The sequence below is a fragment of the Oryctolagus cuniculus genome, chromosome 5 (assembly GCF_964237555.1).
Source record: "Oryctolagus cuniculus chromosome 5, mOryCun1.1, whole genome shotgun sequence".
NCBI classification, from domain to species: domain Eukaryota; kingdom Metazoa; phylum Chordata; class Mammalia; order Lagomorpha; family Leporidae; genus Oryctolagus; species Oryctolagus cuniculus.
In genome coordinates, this window is record NC_091436.1 from 103,536,608 (window position 1) to 103,551,186 (window position 14,579).

At 34.8% G+C, this 14,579-nt stretch overlaps 1 protein-coding gene across 6 annotated transcripts in view; it reads right to left on the reverse strand.

Moving 5' to 3' along the window:
• The window catches only part of ADGRB3 (adhesion G protein-coupled receptor B3), an 854,624-nt gene that overhangs the window by 53,795 nt on the left and 786,250 nt on the right, over positions 1–14,579 (reverse strand). For all 6 annotated transcript variants that reach the window (XM_070073912.1, XM_070073911.1, XM_002714525.5 and 3 more), the window contains 3 exons: positions 11,485–11,554; positions 8,327–8,393; positions 5,976–6,061 (listed from right to left, as the gene is read on the reverse strand). In XM_070073912.1, coding sequence (XP_069930013.1) covers positions 5,976–6,061; positions 8,327–8,393; positions 11,485–11,554 — 223 coding nt within the window. The remainder of the gene's footprint in view (positions 1–5,975; positions 6,062–8,326; positions 8,394–11,484; positions 11,555–14,579) is intronic.

The following is a 14,579-nucleotide window of genomic DNA, read 5'->3' on the forward strand; positions in this document are numbered from 1 at the left end:
AGTTGATAATAAAGAATGATAGTTTGTTTGCTTTAATAAAACATAATTATTAAGTTCAAAATACTATTTCTAATCATTTGTTGTAGACTCTGACCTCACAGTATTTGAAAGGTCTTTTTTGGTTAGAGGATTTTTGGCAGTAAATCTACATTTCCATTTACTATATCCTAGAAGCAAAATCTGCTACATAAAAAAAAGTTTATACACATTTTGCTTTAGAGAAGTGTTCATTGAAAATAATGTGTTTGTTAGAACATAAACCAATTAGGAAAAACCAAAAACAAATTACTTTAATCCAAATTCAAAACACCTTGAAACAATTTTCTGCAGTCTGCTTCCCTAGTCCATTACCCATATAGTTGTGTTTATGTCTAAAATATGTTTGCCTTGTAGGTTTTCAACATGTCATAAACTTCCTTGCCTTGTCTATAACAAAAGTGGCAGAAGAGAGAAAATTGTAATATGCTTATAATATAGTTAGTTTAAATAAGTGTACAATTTATGAATAGTACTCAGATAAGATAAATCTGAAAGCTATGAAGGAAGTGGATTCATTAGTGGATCCTGTGAGAAAAACACAAGCATTAAGTGTTGGGAATGGATGGGGGGGTGGCATGACACAAAATGACTTACTCTGTTAGTCCAAGTCAGGCCATATGGACCAGCCAGACACATGAGTTCAAACTTGTAAAAGAATTTATAACCGAGACCGGTGCTGTGGCATAGTGGGTAAAGTCACCATCTGCACTGCAGGCATCCCATATGGGGCACCAGTTTGAGTCCCAGCTGCTCCACTTACGATCCAGCTCTCTACTATGGCCTGGGAAAGCAGCAGAAGATGGCCCAAGTCCTTGGGCCCCTGCACCCTCGTGGGAGACCTGGAAGAAGCTCCTGGCTCTTGGCCTCGGATCAGCACAGTTCCGGCCGTTGCAGCCAGTTGGGGAGTGAACCATCGGATGGAAGACCTTTCTCTCTCTCCCTCTCTCTCTGCCTCCTACTCTCTCTGTATAACTCTTTCAAATAAATAAATAAATCTTAAAAAAGAGAACTCATGACCAATAGTCCATTCAGTTTAGTTTACAAATGCATCACAGAGCAAGCCAAAGTGTTTGGAATGATAGACTCTCAAAGGGCTATCTTAGCTCATCATTTCCACAGTGGCTGCCCATCAGCTATCTATCTGGCCCCAATCTCACATTAATTGGGATCCTCGCCTTAAGTTAATGGGATCCAGACATCTGTCTTTATTAAACTTCCATAGATTATTCTGATTAATTGACCTCCACTTCTCTAACTATACATTTGAGCTTCTTCAATGTTTTAAAGTCTGATATGATTAGTTTTTAAATGCATGGTTTTATTTATTTATTTTATGTACATATGTATGATGTATGTATATCATGTATTTTTTTCAGAACTAGAGTTACAGATAGTGAGAGGGAAAGACAGAGAAAGAGGTCACTCTCTAAATGGCTGCAACGGTCAGAGCTGTGCCAACCTGACGCCAGGAGCCAGGAGCTTCTTCCAGGTCTCCCATGCAGGTGCAGGGGCCTAAGCACTTGGGCTATATTGTTTCCCCAGGTCATAGCAGAGCTGGATTGGAAGAAGAGCAGCTGGGACTCAAACTGGCACCCATCTGGGATGCTGGCACTGAGGCAGAGGCTTGGCTTACTACCCACAGCACTAGTCTAATGGTATGTGTTTAAAAGGTAGGAATAGGCATTTATTGGTTTCTTTACCAAAGAATACAGGCTATTTAGAGTTTATACTTGGAAAATGAATATGATCTTTCTCAAATTAAGGATATTTTGTTTCTAGGCTCTGAAGTAAGAGTGAAAAGCCAGATTACTGGAAAATAATTTTCAGTTCATGATTTAAGCAAGTATTCTATCCTGAAAAACTATAATTTAGTGTATTAGTTTTCTGACAAATTTTAAAGTAGTATTCAAAATGCTTATTTGTTTCTAATGGATATATTTTGAGGTTGATTTTTAATTATGCTTTTTAATACATACTTCCCTTAACCAGAGCTAACTGTTGAAAACTATGCCTGATGCTAACTGGTTGGACACATTTGGCATGCCTTTATTGGATGTGAGTGGTGTAAAAGAACAATAAATTTCCCAGAGGTGTAACATGTTTCTCAGTTTATATGACCTCCACGATGTTAATGTGAAAAATATGTAGTCTAGATGCTAAATTGAGTTGCTACAATAAAATAATAATTTCATTGATATAAAGAAAATTATGCACTTATAAATTAAAAATTTCAAAGTTTAAAAAACATTAAATTGACTATTTGTTCAGTTGTAACCAATATCCACTCGTGCACTAGGGTAGGAACGTGGGTCAAATCACTACTGTCTCTCCAAGTCCTGTCTACTCTCATTATTACTACAAGTCTTCTAAAATATAGGTTCTAGTTCTTTTTCCAATTTTCTTTAGGAAAAATCATTCATCTGATTTATTATTAATTATCTAAAAAATTCATTGGAAAGAAAATGTGCCTCCTTCCATTTGGAAACATCTCATGAAATTTATAGATGATCTTAGTAAATTAGTTTCCTTAATGTCAAGTAAGAAGATAAAGCAATTTAAAACCATATGTAAGAAAGCACCATTGCAGAAAATTAGAGAAAATTAAATTTTCTAAGATATTCTAAAAGACACATGCTATTTTACTTTGTTTTTATTCTTTCTAATTATCATTTATACAAGATGTAGTATTATTTGCAATGAATCCTCCCTTGGTAAATGTATTTTATGTATTAGAAAAAACATAATATGGTTTAGGTATTATAAAGCTTGTGAAGCTGCATACTACCTTAAAATTTTTATTGCATTTATTTATTTATTAATATAGAGAGAACAAATTTTTCATTCTTTTAAAGTGAATAAGCAATAACTATACACTTGGCCATATCAAATCATTCATTATAAAAAGAAGACAGGGAACAAAGAAATAGACAAGAATAGGAGAAGGAACATCTTTGTATTATATTCAGTGCTAAATAATACCAGTTTCAAAAGAAATTGTTTGCATGCATGTATATTCAAACAACCTGAAATGGTCAATTTTTAGAGTGACAGAGACAAATTAAATTAATCAACTAGCCTCCTGATAATGTTTCTTTAGTTAATTTTGGTTATCTGTTCTTCACTGAAATCTTTATTACTATCCTGAAAGCTTCTCTGTGAACTAAAATTGACATTGAGCATTCACAGATTTGAAAAAAGTTTCCTTCAATACCACCTTGTAATAGAGAAAAAATTTTGATCTGCATTTATTTAGCTTACCATGGCATTTGACATTATAGAAATACTTTTTAAAAACCTAGAGATATGAGGCCAGCATTGTAGCATAGTAGGTTAAGCCTCTACCTGCAGTGCTGGCATCCCATATGGACACTGGTTCAAGTCCCGGCTACTCCACTTCCAAGCCAGCTCCCTACTAATAGCCTGGGAAAGCAATGGAAGATGGTCTAAGTGATTGGACCCCTGCACTCAGGTGGGAGACCTGGAAGAAATTCCTGGCTCCTAGCTTGGATTCACCCAGCTCAAGCCATTGCGTCCATCTGAGGAGTGAACCAGTGAATGGAAGATCTCTCTCTGTCTCTTCCTCTCTCTGTCTGCAACTCTGCATGTTAAATAAATAAATAAATCTTTAAAAAAACAGAGTCATTAATTTATTAAACTCTTTTCTGCTTTGGACAGTAACAAGTATTTTGCTTTTATAACATTGAACATTTATGTTTCTCAACAATGGCCTTTGAATTAAAACTTGGTTTACCCAGTGAGAAATATTTAATGCTAAAGATATTTTTAGAATTAGAAGTTTCAACATTTTAGTTATCTTCATTAATATGTAGACTGAATATTTTCTTTTTTTTTAAGATTTATTTTATTTATTTGAAAGACAGAGTTACAGAGAGAGGTAGAGACAGAGAGAGAGGTCTTCCATCCGCTGGTTCACTTCCCAGATGGCTGCAATGGTCGGAGCTGCGCTGATCCTAAGCCAGGAGCCAGGAGCTTCCTCCAGGTCTCCCACATGGGGGCAGGGGCCCAAGGATTTGGGCCATCTTCTACTGCTTTCCCATAGCAGAGAGCTGGATCAGAAGAGGAGCAACCGGGACTAGAATCGGCGCCCATATGGGATGCCGGTGCTTCAGGCCAGGGCTTTAAGTCTGCTGAGCCACAACGCTGGCCCCCTGAATATTTTCTAAATTCATAATGGAATGAATCAAACTAGGCCAGGGAAAAATCATACTGGCTCTGCAATTAATAAATCCTCAGCATTGCACTCATTTTGATTATCCCTTTTCATCCCCTTAACATCATAGATGATGGAATAATGGATTCCTGATTGATATTTAGAGATCTTTGATTATAGCCTGTTCAACTTAGCGTCCTCATTTCACTCATCACAAGAATTGCCACTGTTTGTTGAATGAATGCTTGCTTGCCATTTGCTAGGTATCCTAATGAATATATTATATACACAATATTTCATACATATAATGAGGTAAGGATTATTTTCCTAATCTAAAAGATGAGGACACAGTATCAGAGAGGTGAAAAATGCCTAAAGACACACACAGAGCTAGAAAATTGCAGAGCTGGATACTGAGAAGGGCTTTCTTTGATTTCAAAGCATTATCCTAACCACTAAACACCTCCGTTTATATTGCAGAGTTGTTTCTGTACTCAGTACTCAGTATGATCAATGTATTCTATGCAGAAGTTATTGAAAGAGTTATTTTCTCAATTCCAACCACATGTAGCAGACCAATGAGAGTCATCATATGAAAGCTTCATTTCTAAATGGTATATAAAGCTCAACACCTCTACCAGGTTCAAGCCTTCCTGTCAAAGATCCCATTTCACTGACAATGAAAAAGTCTCTAAATGATAACTGATCTCCCTTCAAAAATGAGCTATCATGATGTTTTTATCCCATTGCAATTTTAATGTCGGACATGAGTGATAACATTTTATACTGAAAGCAATTAACTTTAGTCTTTTACTAGGAAGAACATATCTGGGTTACCTTATTTTATAAATTATTACATAGATTATAATAACATAGAGGACTTAAAAATTCTCACCAGCAGGTGATCAAACAATATTAATATTGAATAATGCCATACATTATGAAAACAAAGGGAATAATAACAAGAGTATGTTTTGAATGGCAGCACAGTTTAACAGAAGGGAGAAAGCTACAAACTCTTTATGACACAAAAGGAAAATCAAAGACATTAATATTTCATTCAAATTTCTACAAATTTTTTCTGAAGTGATGAAATAAGCTTAAAAAGCTGCTATCAATTTGCATATGAAATGTTATTAAGTCACTAGAATGATATTATAACAATGAAATTAAAATAGATGCTTTTCTAAATTTTAAAGTGGTTAAAATGGGTAAGTCAAATTATGAATAACTCTAGCAAGTTATAGGCAAAATTTCATAATGAATGAAAACATCTAACAAGAATAGTGTTTGATAAGTTAGTTCTTCAAGTGAAGATTTTTCAGATATTTTAAATTTATGTAAATATATAATAAACCAATGAAAATGTAGTATTTTCACTCTGTTTAGATTTCCTTACCCTAATTGACACCTGTTACACACGAACACTGGGTTAAATCTATCTTCTGTCCTTGTGATGAAAAAACGGAAGGACTTCAAAACTCTTACTTAAGAATAACTATTTTAAGTCTAGTTTTCTTGTCTAAGAAGAGGCAATAAATACATAAACCCAGATTTCTTAATGTTCTATTAGATTATTTTTATGTTTTTGGTAATATTATTCAAAAACAGCACATTGCAAACTTTGGAATAGCAGAATCTACCAGACACACTAGTACATCAAGAACAAAATACAAGCACAGTGAAATGCAGTCAGTGATGATCTGGAATTGAAGAACGGGATTCACTGGTAATGTTTCTTCAAAATCCACCAATTGCAGCTTACCCGGCTCTGTGTTTGAGCTTTTTATCTAGGATCCCATCTCTGGAAACAAGTTTATTAAATACCAAAATGCCAATCACCATGTTGACCTGTCAAACAGAAACAAAGTTGGCTTTTCAATGATTTTGAAGGGAATCAGGTCCCTCTTTCTTCTGAAAACTCTAGTCAATCAATTTATAATCACTATAGAGTTATATACTCACAATAGTAGTGATAGGCTGCATATCCCTCACATTTTATTAAGTGCATAAAGGCATAAGGAACAACTTAACAGTGGTATTTTATTTCAAAGTTCAAAAAAAAAAACCCTTAAGTACATTTAATTTTCATACTTTGCAGTTAATATTGAGGAAAGCATCTTTCAATTGTGTAAGTTTCAAATGGCTCCAAACGTCAATCTGGAATTTTTTTCCTAGTCAACCCTAAATAAAATCAATTGACTAAATGAGGTTTACCCTATACCTGAGAGGAAAAATAGTTTGAATCTCAGAGTGGGAGGCTTGAGTGAAACGTTGGTGGAAAATGGAATTAAAAGATAAATTTACTTTGCTACAAAAAATGTTTGAAATTTATGCACGCAAAGGGCCTTCAAAAAGTTCCTGAAAATTCTGTATTATGAAATATTTTGTATAGTTTTAAAAACTGTTTGAACTAAAATAAATATATCTTTGCATTTCATTTTTTCCAGAAACTTTCTGAGGTGTGCTAGTAATTGTAGAAGCTTGTTAAGATGAGAACCCTCAGTTCTCTAACCGGCTAACACTTCCTGATAAAAGAATCCAGTGCAGCAGAGAAACCTAGACAATAGGGAAAAGTGTTTTCTTTTTGCCTTCCTTGTCCCTTTCCTCCATGATTGCTGGGCAAAAACCCTTCCACCTCTGCCAATGCAAAGAGTGATAAGATGTTGAATCTAATTGCTGATAGAAGAAGGTCCAAAGCACAACTGTTCAGTAAGAACCTAACAGGTGTCATTTTTCACAGTTTCTTGACAGGATACCTCTTAATCAAGAGAATAGTGATTCATCTTTGACCTTCTCATTATTTGAACTAATAGAAGAAATGGATTCCCTGGATTCTGCTGATCTATAACTTAATCATGAGGGGATTAATCACCACTCCAAAGACCATTCTTTGGTTTTCAATTATACACATGTCTTTGTTTCCTCATGCTGGGGTTATATGCATATTAACCTGGAAGCTTAGGGAAATGATTCAATTGATTAAATAAAAATTCAGTGCAGCAGACAAAAACGTATCTACTAGCTGTAATTTCCCTGTGCTCTTCTCTAGTTTTCATGCTTTGTTTCCTGGTGATTCGTGGACAATTTCTGCTCCCTGTTATAGCTTTGGGGAGGGAAAGAAACACTTCAGAGGAAGAAAAAATCACATATCAGGATTATTAAGAAAGATATCACAAGCTTCTAGTTTTTAAAAATTGTTAAAGAAATCAAAGGTTAATTTTCCAACTAGAAATCTAATTGCATAGTGATATGAATCTCTGTATTTAATTCAGACCATTTCTTTTCTCCCTTATTTTCTTCAAAGATTAGTAATCAGCCAGTGAGTGGTGGGGGAGAAAAGAGAAAGAAAAAAGAGACAGGGTAGGAGGGAAGGAGAGAGAGAAAAAAAATTTGCAGGTTACCATAGTGGAAATTTTTAAGGAATTAGTTTGGGAATAAAAAACCAAATGCTTAGATGTTTATGCATTACATCTGGCAATGGTTCTCAACCAGGGTTTATTTTGACTCCCAGGATCAGAAATGTATGGAGTCTGTTTCTGATTGCTACAACTGGAGGATGATACTAGTATTGTAGAAGGTGGAGGAGTGGGCTGCTGAACATCCTAAAATGCACAGGAAAGCTCCCATAACAAAGAAATATCTACTTCAAAATGTTGGTATCAATGAGGTTGAGAAACCCTACTATGTGTGTATACACACACACACACACACACACATAAACTGATATTAGGTAGAGGCAGCCTCAAAGACATCTTCCTACCAATAATTATCTAGATTGTATAGAACAGTATAAACGTGAAATGATAAAAAATGATGAGATTCTACACATTAAACAAGTAGTATTTATTAAAATTCACTCAAATTTCTTCACAAATCTGAAATTACAATAAGAGAAATATCATACTCCCAAGTTTAAAATTTTTCAGTATTTAAAATAAGAATATTTAAGATAACAAAAGACTGAAAGCAACTGCTATTCAAACCAGAGTAATAGTTCACTGAATTTTAAAATTTCTACATAATGAATACATTATTAAAATTGTCACTCTAACTGACCACAGGTTTTTTTGTTTGTTTTTCTAAGAAAATAAAATAGTTTATTTTCATGTTTACCAGGACAACAGCAGCTGCAGGTCCAACAAAAGCATAGAGTAGTCCTCCTTCGAGAGAGAGCCAGCAGCTGGAAATGATATTAGATAAAAACTAACAAAAATTAGTGATAAGTATTAGACCACTAAAGAGTGCTACATATAACTTAGATTATAGTATATTTAGTCTTGGAATTTTGGCATGTTTCAAAGATTTGTAAACTTAGAAAGAACTTAGATGATATGGAGAAAGCAAGAATTAGATTACTTTATGAGCAAGAAACATTACTTACCTCTCACTGAAAAGAAACTTTAATTATAAAGCTTTACCTTCAGACAGTTAAAAGACTTTACTTAAATACTTTTGCAGTGAGATTTCTATATTTACTTTCATTGGAAGGATGACGATTACTTAAGTTTTATAAAATGCTGCTTCATACCTCACAGGACTTTTCAAACATACTTTTAAAGTGTGAGGAGTCAGACAGATTAATAGGCAGTCAGGTTGGTCCCAGTGGAAACTGAGGGTGTAAAGTGCTTGCTGCCCCCAAAAGTAATCTTTAGCAAGGTCAAAAGTGCCTGCCCTACACCTTGGGAGCTTCCAGTCTTATGAGAATTGCAAGGGAATGGTGATTCCATCCTTCTGAGTTCACAGATTACTGTGAAAACAAGTTAACTACCCAACCCTTTTTGTTTTATCATGAGCAAGCCAGACAGGGCAAATAAGATTACAAATCAGATCTTTTGATGTGTTGTGTCCCTGCTTTATAACTAATGATTGTCAGTTTTTTTTCTTTTTTTTTCTTTTTCTTTTTTCCAAAATTGTGCCTACATATCCCACTACCACAAGCTCCTCCAGGTCTTGCCTCTCTTGGAGCACCCATCCTGGCCTCTCCACCAGGAGGTCTCTGACTTAAATAAATTTTGCCCTTCTCTCTGCTTTGTCCACTTGGAAATTCTTCTTCCATGTGAGACAAAGAAACAAGGTAATCTTGTCACCCATAACACCCATAACAAATGCAAGAACAGTGTTATTTTTAGAATTTTATATTTAACTATTCTTCCTTGAGGCCACTGAGCTATCTGGATAAATTGAATTAAAAGCCATCACTGCATGAAATGGATCATCTACATTTACATGTTTTTTCTTCTAATTTTACTTGTTCCCATACTAGTAAGAAAATCCACTAAAAATAAGCTTTTGAATAAAACTAAGTGCAGTTGTGTTTGGTTCAATGACTAAGTTCACCAAGAGATGTGGGTTTGCCTTGATAGACATGATAGTACACTTACATTAATATTCATTCTCTCACAGGAGAGGGCAACAGAGGCTTTGCAGGGCAGTATGTCTGCATATGCATGATCCAGGAGACTCAACATGAGAAAAGTGTGAGGGATTGTTTTTGTTGTTTTATTTTTTTTTTTTCTATTGTGGATGCAAAGCCATGCCTATCGTTTCAAGCAACTGTTTTTTTTTCTTGTATTTGACCCATTCTCTATTTCTTCTCAGTTCACAGAATCAGCATGCTGCCTTTAAAAATAACCCTCAGTAGTAACTGCTCTACATCTGTTTTAACAATAAATTTTTCTGTATTGATTGTGATGGTGGTTACTGACTTAGCCATTTGTCAAAACTCACAGAACTGTTCACTTAGTAGGGTGACTATCACTCAGTGTAACTTACAATAATTGAAATTTATAATTAGTAATATATATGAACATATACTTGTATACACACAAATACATGTATTGCTATACACACATATATGTGTGCATGTATGTTCAAAGTCTTCATTTAGCTAATGTTCCTTACTATTACAGCACATAGACAAAATTTTACTTTACCACCTTGGGGTAAATAATTAAATATCTATTTTTTTAGATAACTTGGAGAAAAATAACTTAATCTGACAGAACATTTTATTTTGTTGTCTCTGAGCCTCCCAGTGACTGTCTCCTGTATTATTGTCTAAGTTAGTCTTCCAACTGAGATTTAGTTTATCTTAGAAGTAATACTAACAGAGATACAGTATATCTTGTTATATTTACCCTAGGCATTTATCCTGTTATAAAGAAAAATTATAAAATCAATACACTACTCATTTCATTGTATATTTTAATTATAAACTCCTTGAAAATAGGAACTACAACAACTATAATCCTGCTTTTTTTCCATATTTCAAATACGGTGCCTATCAAATAGTGGATTATATTATCTGTAGTCATATTATTGTAGAAAATAATAAAAATAGTAGTACTATAGTTAGGAGCATTCTGCTATGTATGCTGTTAGAATTTTTTTTTTTGATAGTGCAGATTTCATAAGAAAAGCAAGTGCTATGATAACACTACATCTTTAAACTCTTCATATATTTCTTTTGGGTGCACAAGTGCAGTGATATCTATTGGTATGCTCCCAATTTGGATGAACCAACCAGACAGCCTAATTAAATGATCTCAAACCTAAAGAGGATTAAACAGAACATCGCATTTTGAAATTCATGCACATTTCTTTCATCATTTCTTAACTGCCCATAAAAATTTCAGAACAAATGCAGTAAAACATAAGAATTCATTGTTTTAAATTTGATTTCTTAAATGTAAGCTTTACTATAAGTCTCTCACAGAATTTATCAACATTATAGTCATAAATGGGTTGGAATCATAGTACCTTTTCTCCTTTCCAATTTCTTTCATAGCCCAAGAATTTCCTAATGTAAAATCAGTTGATTGTTCTATAATTTTTAGTATAATTACTCCAACATAGAAACAAAATTTGAACCAATGTAACATAATTTGGCTAATAATAATATACACTAGCATCAATAAAATTAAAGTATCAGAGCAGAATCACATTCTAAAAGGAAAATGCATCAATATTTATATAGTTCTAAAATATTTTTGAGACAATATGCATTTTGAATAGTGAAATATTTAAAAAATAAACACATTGGTCTTATTAAAATGGGATATTAAAACAAGGATTCTAAACAGTGATGTGGCCTCTATTTCTTAAATCTTGTACACTTAAGTGGTCTTATATCATTTTTCATTAATGCAAGTTCTATCATTGTTAATGACTCCACAACAAAATGCAAGATATAAGTAATGCCAAAAAAGACTGATAAATATTTAATCACTTGCTTAAGTGCAAATATGATTTATCACTATGGATTGACTTACTAGTGATCAGTGCCATATCCCTTCGTCCTGGTGAAGCCTACTGATGTGGCCACTACTAATGCTGGTAAACCTGCAAGAAAAGCGATGCTACATTTCATATTCAGCTGTAACCACCATGCACAGGGGCCCAAGAAAAGCCAGGACAAACATCCAAAGCGACTACTTTTGGATGGCGTATTACACAAAGTATGTTTCCATTACAAAATTTCTTTCAAGTACAAAATATGAGAGGGACAGCTGGGTTTTTAACTTAGTGCACTTCTCTGATGTTGCTAGGTTACCACCACATTTGGCATGGGTTTAAAGGGAAGTAATAACAGAGATTTAGTATATCTTTTAAGTTATTTTTTCCCTAGGGGTTGACACTGTTATGAAGGAAATTTATAGTTATAAAGTCAGAAAGGCAAAAGCTGGATATGCTAGTGTGATTGAATATCAGAGAAATGCAACATTCAGTTGGCCACATATTGACCCACATCAAATTGTACTTATAAAGTAGAAAAAATAAAATCTCATCAGTTATCTCTGTTTTTATAATTCACTTAATATAATGAGAATGTAGGAACAGGGAATTCAGTTACCTGCACCAATTCTGGCCTAAGAGCTTCTTTTAGTTTATGTTTATGTAAATCACACTTGGTTCATTTGAGTTTGGTGAAGAGAGCTCAACCTAATTTACAGTTTGTCCAAGTCCTGGTCATTCCTTCTATTCAGGAAGATTATATTTGCCTTTCATTTTGGAAAGCTCATATGCCATCATCTTGCATTCCCTTTGCCCCTCTTATTTCTTCCTATCATTCCCATCCTTCCTGCTGCTCTTTCTTTTGTGAGCCTTCTCTAGTGACATCATGTTCCTTCACGAGATTTCATGTCAAGAACTAGAGACAGCATCTCAGAGAGACATATGGTAGTTTTGAACAAATACAGATGATTACATATGTAACAAATTAAAAATTTAGTCTCCTCCATCTCTACTACTCTTTCCTTAATCATGTAGGTATTTATTGACTTTTTTGATTGATTGGACTATCTTCATTAGAAAAAAGTAATTCTTTCCTGGGTTATAATTGAGGGATTAAAACTCCATGTTACATAGAATTTGTGCTTAAATTTTTTTCCTGAATTCATTAGGTTGTAGTGACTCATAACAAAATCCACATGCCACTATTCTGCCCACTCACAGAATGTCTGATAATCCAGCCACAGGAAGTTTGGCTTTTTACTCCTCAGAATATTTTAATATTAACTGTAAACTGAGAGACTAGTTAGAAACAAACAATATTACATAAGATGGTAACCAATCTTGCAAATCATGACTCTCTTCTCTATCAACAAATGTGTTCTTTTACCTGCATTCTCTATTTCTTTTATCTATGGTACTAAGTCATGACAACAATGGGCCTGATTCCATGGTAGCTCAAATTTAGAAGGTTTTGACATGGAACCCATATAGAAATTTTATGAAAGTTTAAGCAGAACATATCTTCCTACTACATCTTAACTGGTAGAGTTAACTAGGCAGAGTCCTAACATATTAGACATGGTAAACCCCTATGAAATCTGATGGATCATCTTTAGATGTTCTTGGTCCTCTTTTACCAGCATAATTTTTTTTTTATTGTCATAAGCCCATTTACTTGTAAGTTCCCAGGCTACCTCTTGTATCCTATTCTCTCATTTGATAGAGTAGATATTTGTTATAAAAGTATATTTGGTTTTAAATTCACCAGATTTTTAGTGTGTATCCTCTACCACTCAAAAAAAAAAAAAAAGTCCTAGGCTTTTCATAAAACCAGTTGCTTAAATTAACTAAGCTATCATTAAAATAGGCCCCATGAAATGTATAGATTTTTTTTTTTTTTTTGACAGACAGAGTGGACAGTGAGAGAGAGACAGAGAGAAAGGTCTTCCTTTTGCCGTTGGTTCACCCTCCAATAGCCGGCGCACTGTGCTGATCTGATGGCAGGAGCCAGGTGCTTATCCTGGTCTCCCATGAGGTGCAGGGCCCAAGGACCTGGGCCATCCTCCACTGCACTCCCTGGCCACAGCAGAGAGCTGGCCTGGAAGAGGGGCAACCGGGACAGAATCCGGCGCCCCGACCAGGACTAGAACCCGATGTGCTGGTGCCACAAGGTGGAGGATTAGCCTAGTGAACCGCGGTGCCGGCATGTATAGATTTTTGAGATGTCCCTGTCGTGAGTCAATTTGAGAGACATTTTTCCTAATAAAGAATGCAAATAATTAATTAATTCTCAGTTCATCAGTGATTCTATCTAGAAATTATTTGAGGACCACACTGACTAACCATGAGGTTTTACTCATTCTCTAAATGGCTTTCTTCCTATGACATGACAGTTTTTTTTTTTTTTTAAGATTTATTTATTTAAAGGGCAGATGAACAGATAGAGAGAGAGCACACAATACAAAGGTGGGGGAGAGAGATAAAGAGACAGAGAGACAGAAGGATATCTGTTGGTTCACCCTCTGAATGTCTACAATAGTCAAGGCCAGGCCATGAGGAAGCCAGGAGCCCAGAACTGGATATGGGTCTCCCATGAGGATGGCAGAGACACAAAGACTTCGGGCATCATCCACTGCCTTCCCAGGCATAATAGCAGGAAGCTGAAAGAGAATTAGAGGAGCTGGCCCTTAAACTGACACTGATAGGGGAAGATGGTGTCCCAAGCGGCAGTTTAACTCACTGCACTGCAACACCTGCCCCATGAACAGCTTTTTGTTTTTTGTTTTGTTTTGTTTTCTTTGGAAAATTGTTTTGAGATTTCATGGAGTCCTTAAAGTTTTTTTGAAGGGAGTGCATGCCTATTGAATTGTCATTCTTTGAACTCCAAATATTTTTTTTCATTTTCCAAAAGCATTATAAGAAAGTACTTTGTACTCCTGTACCCCAAGTTTTATCTTACACCATATAGGCACTGTTGATTAACTGAATAACTTCATGCATATTCAATATATTTTCCTTTTTAAAGTTCCGTGATCAATGATGTTCAAAACTAACCACCTCCATATATTTCCATGTCTACATATCAAATCAAAGACAGAGTAGCCTGGGGATAATCACCCTCCACTGCTTCAGA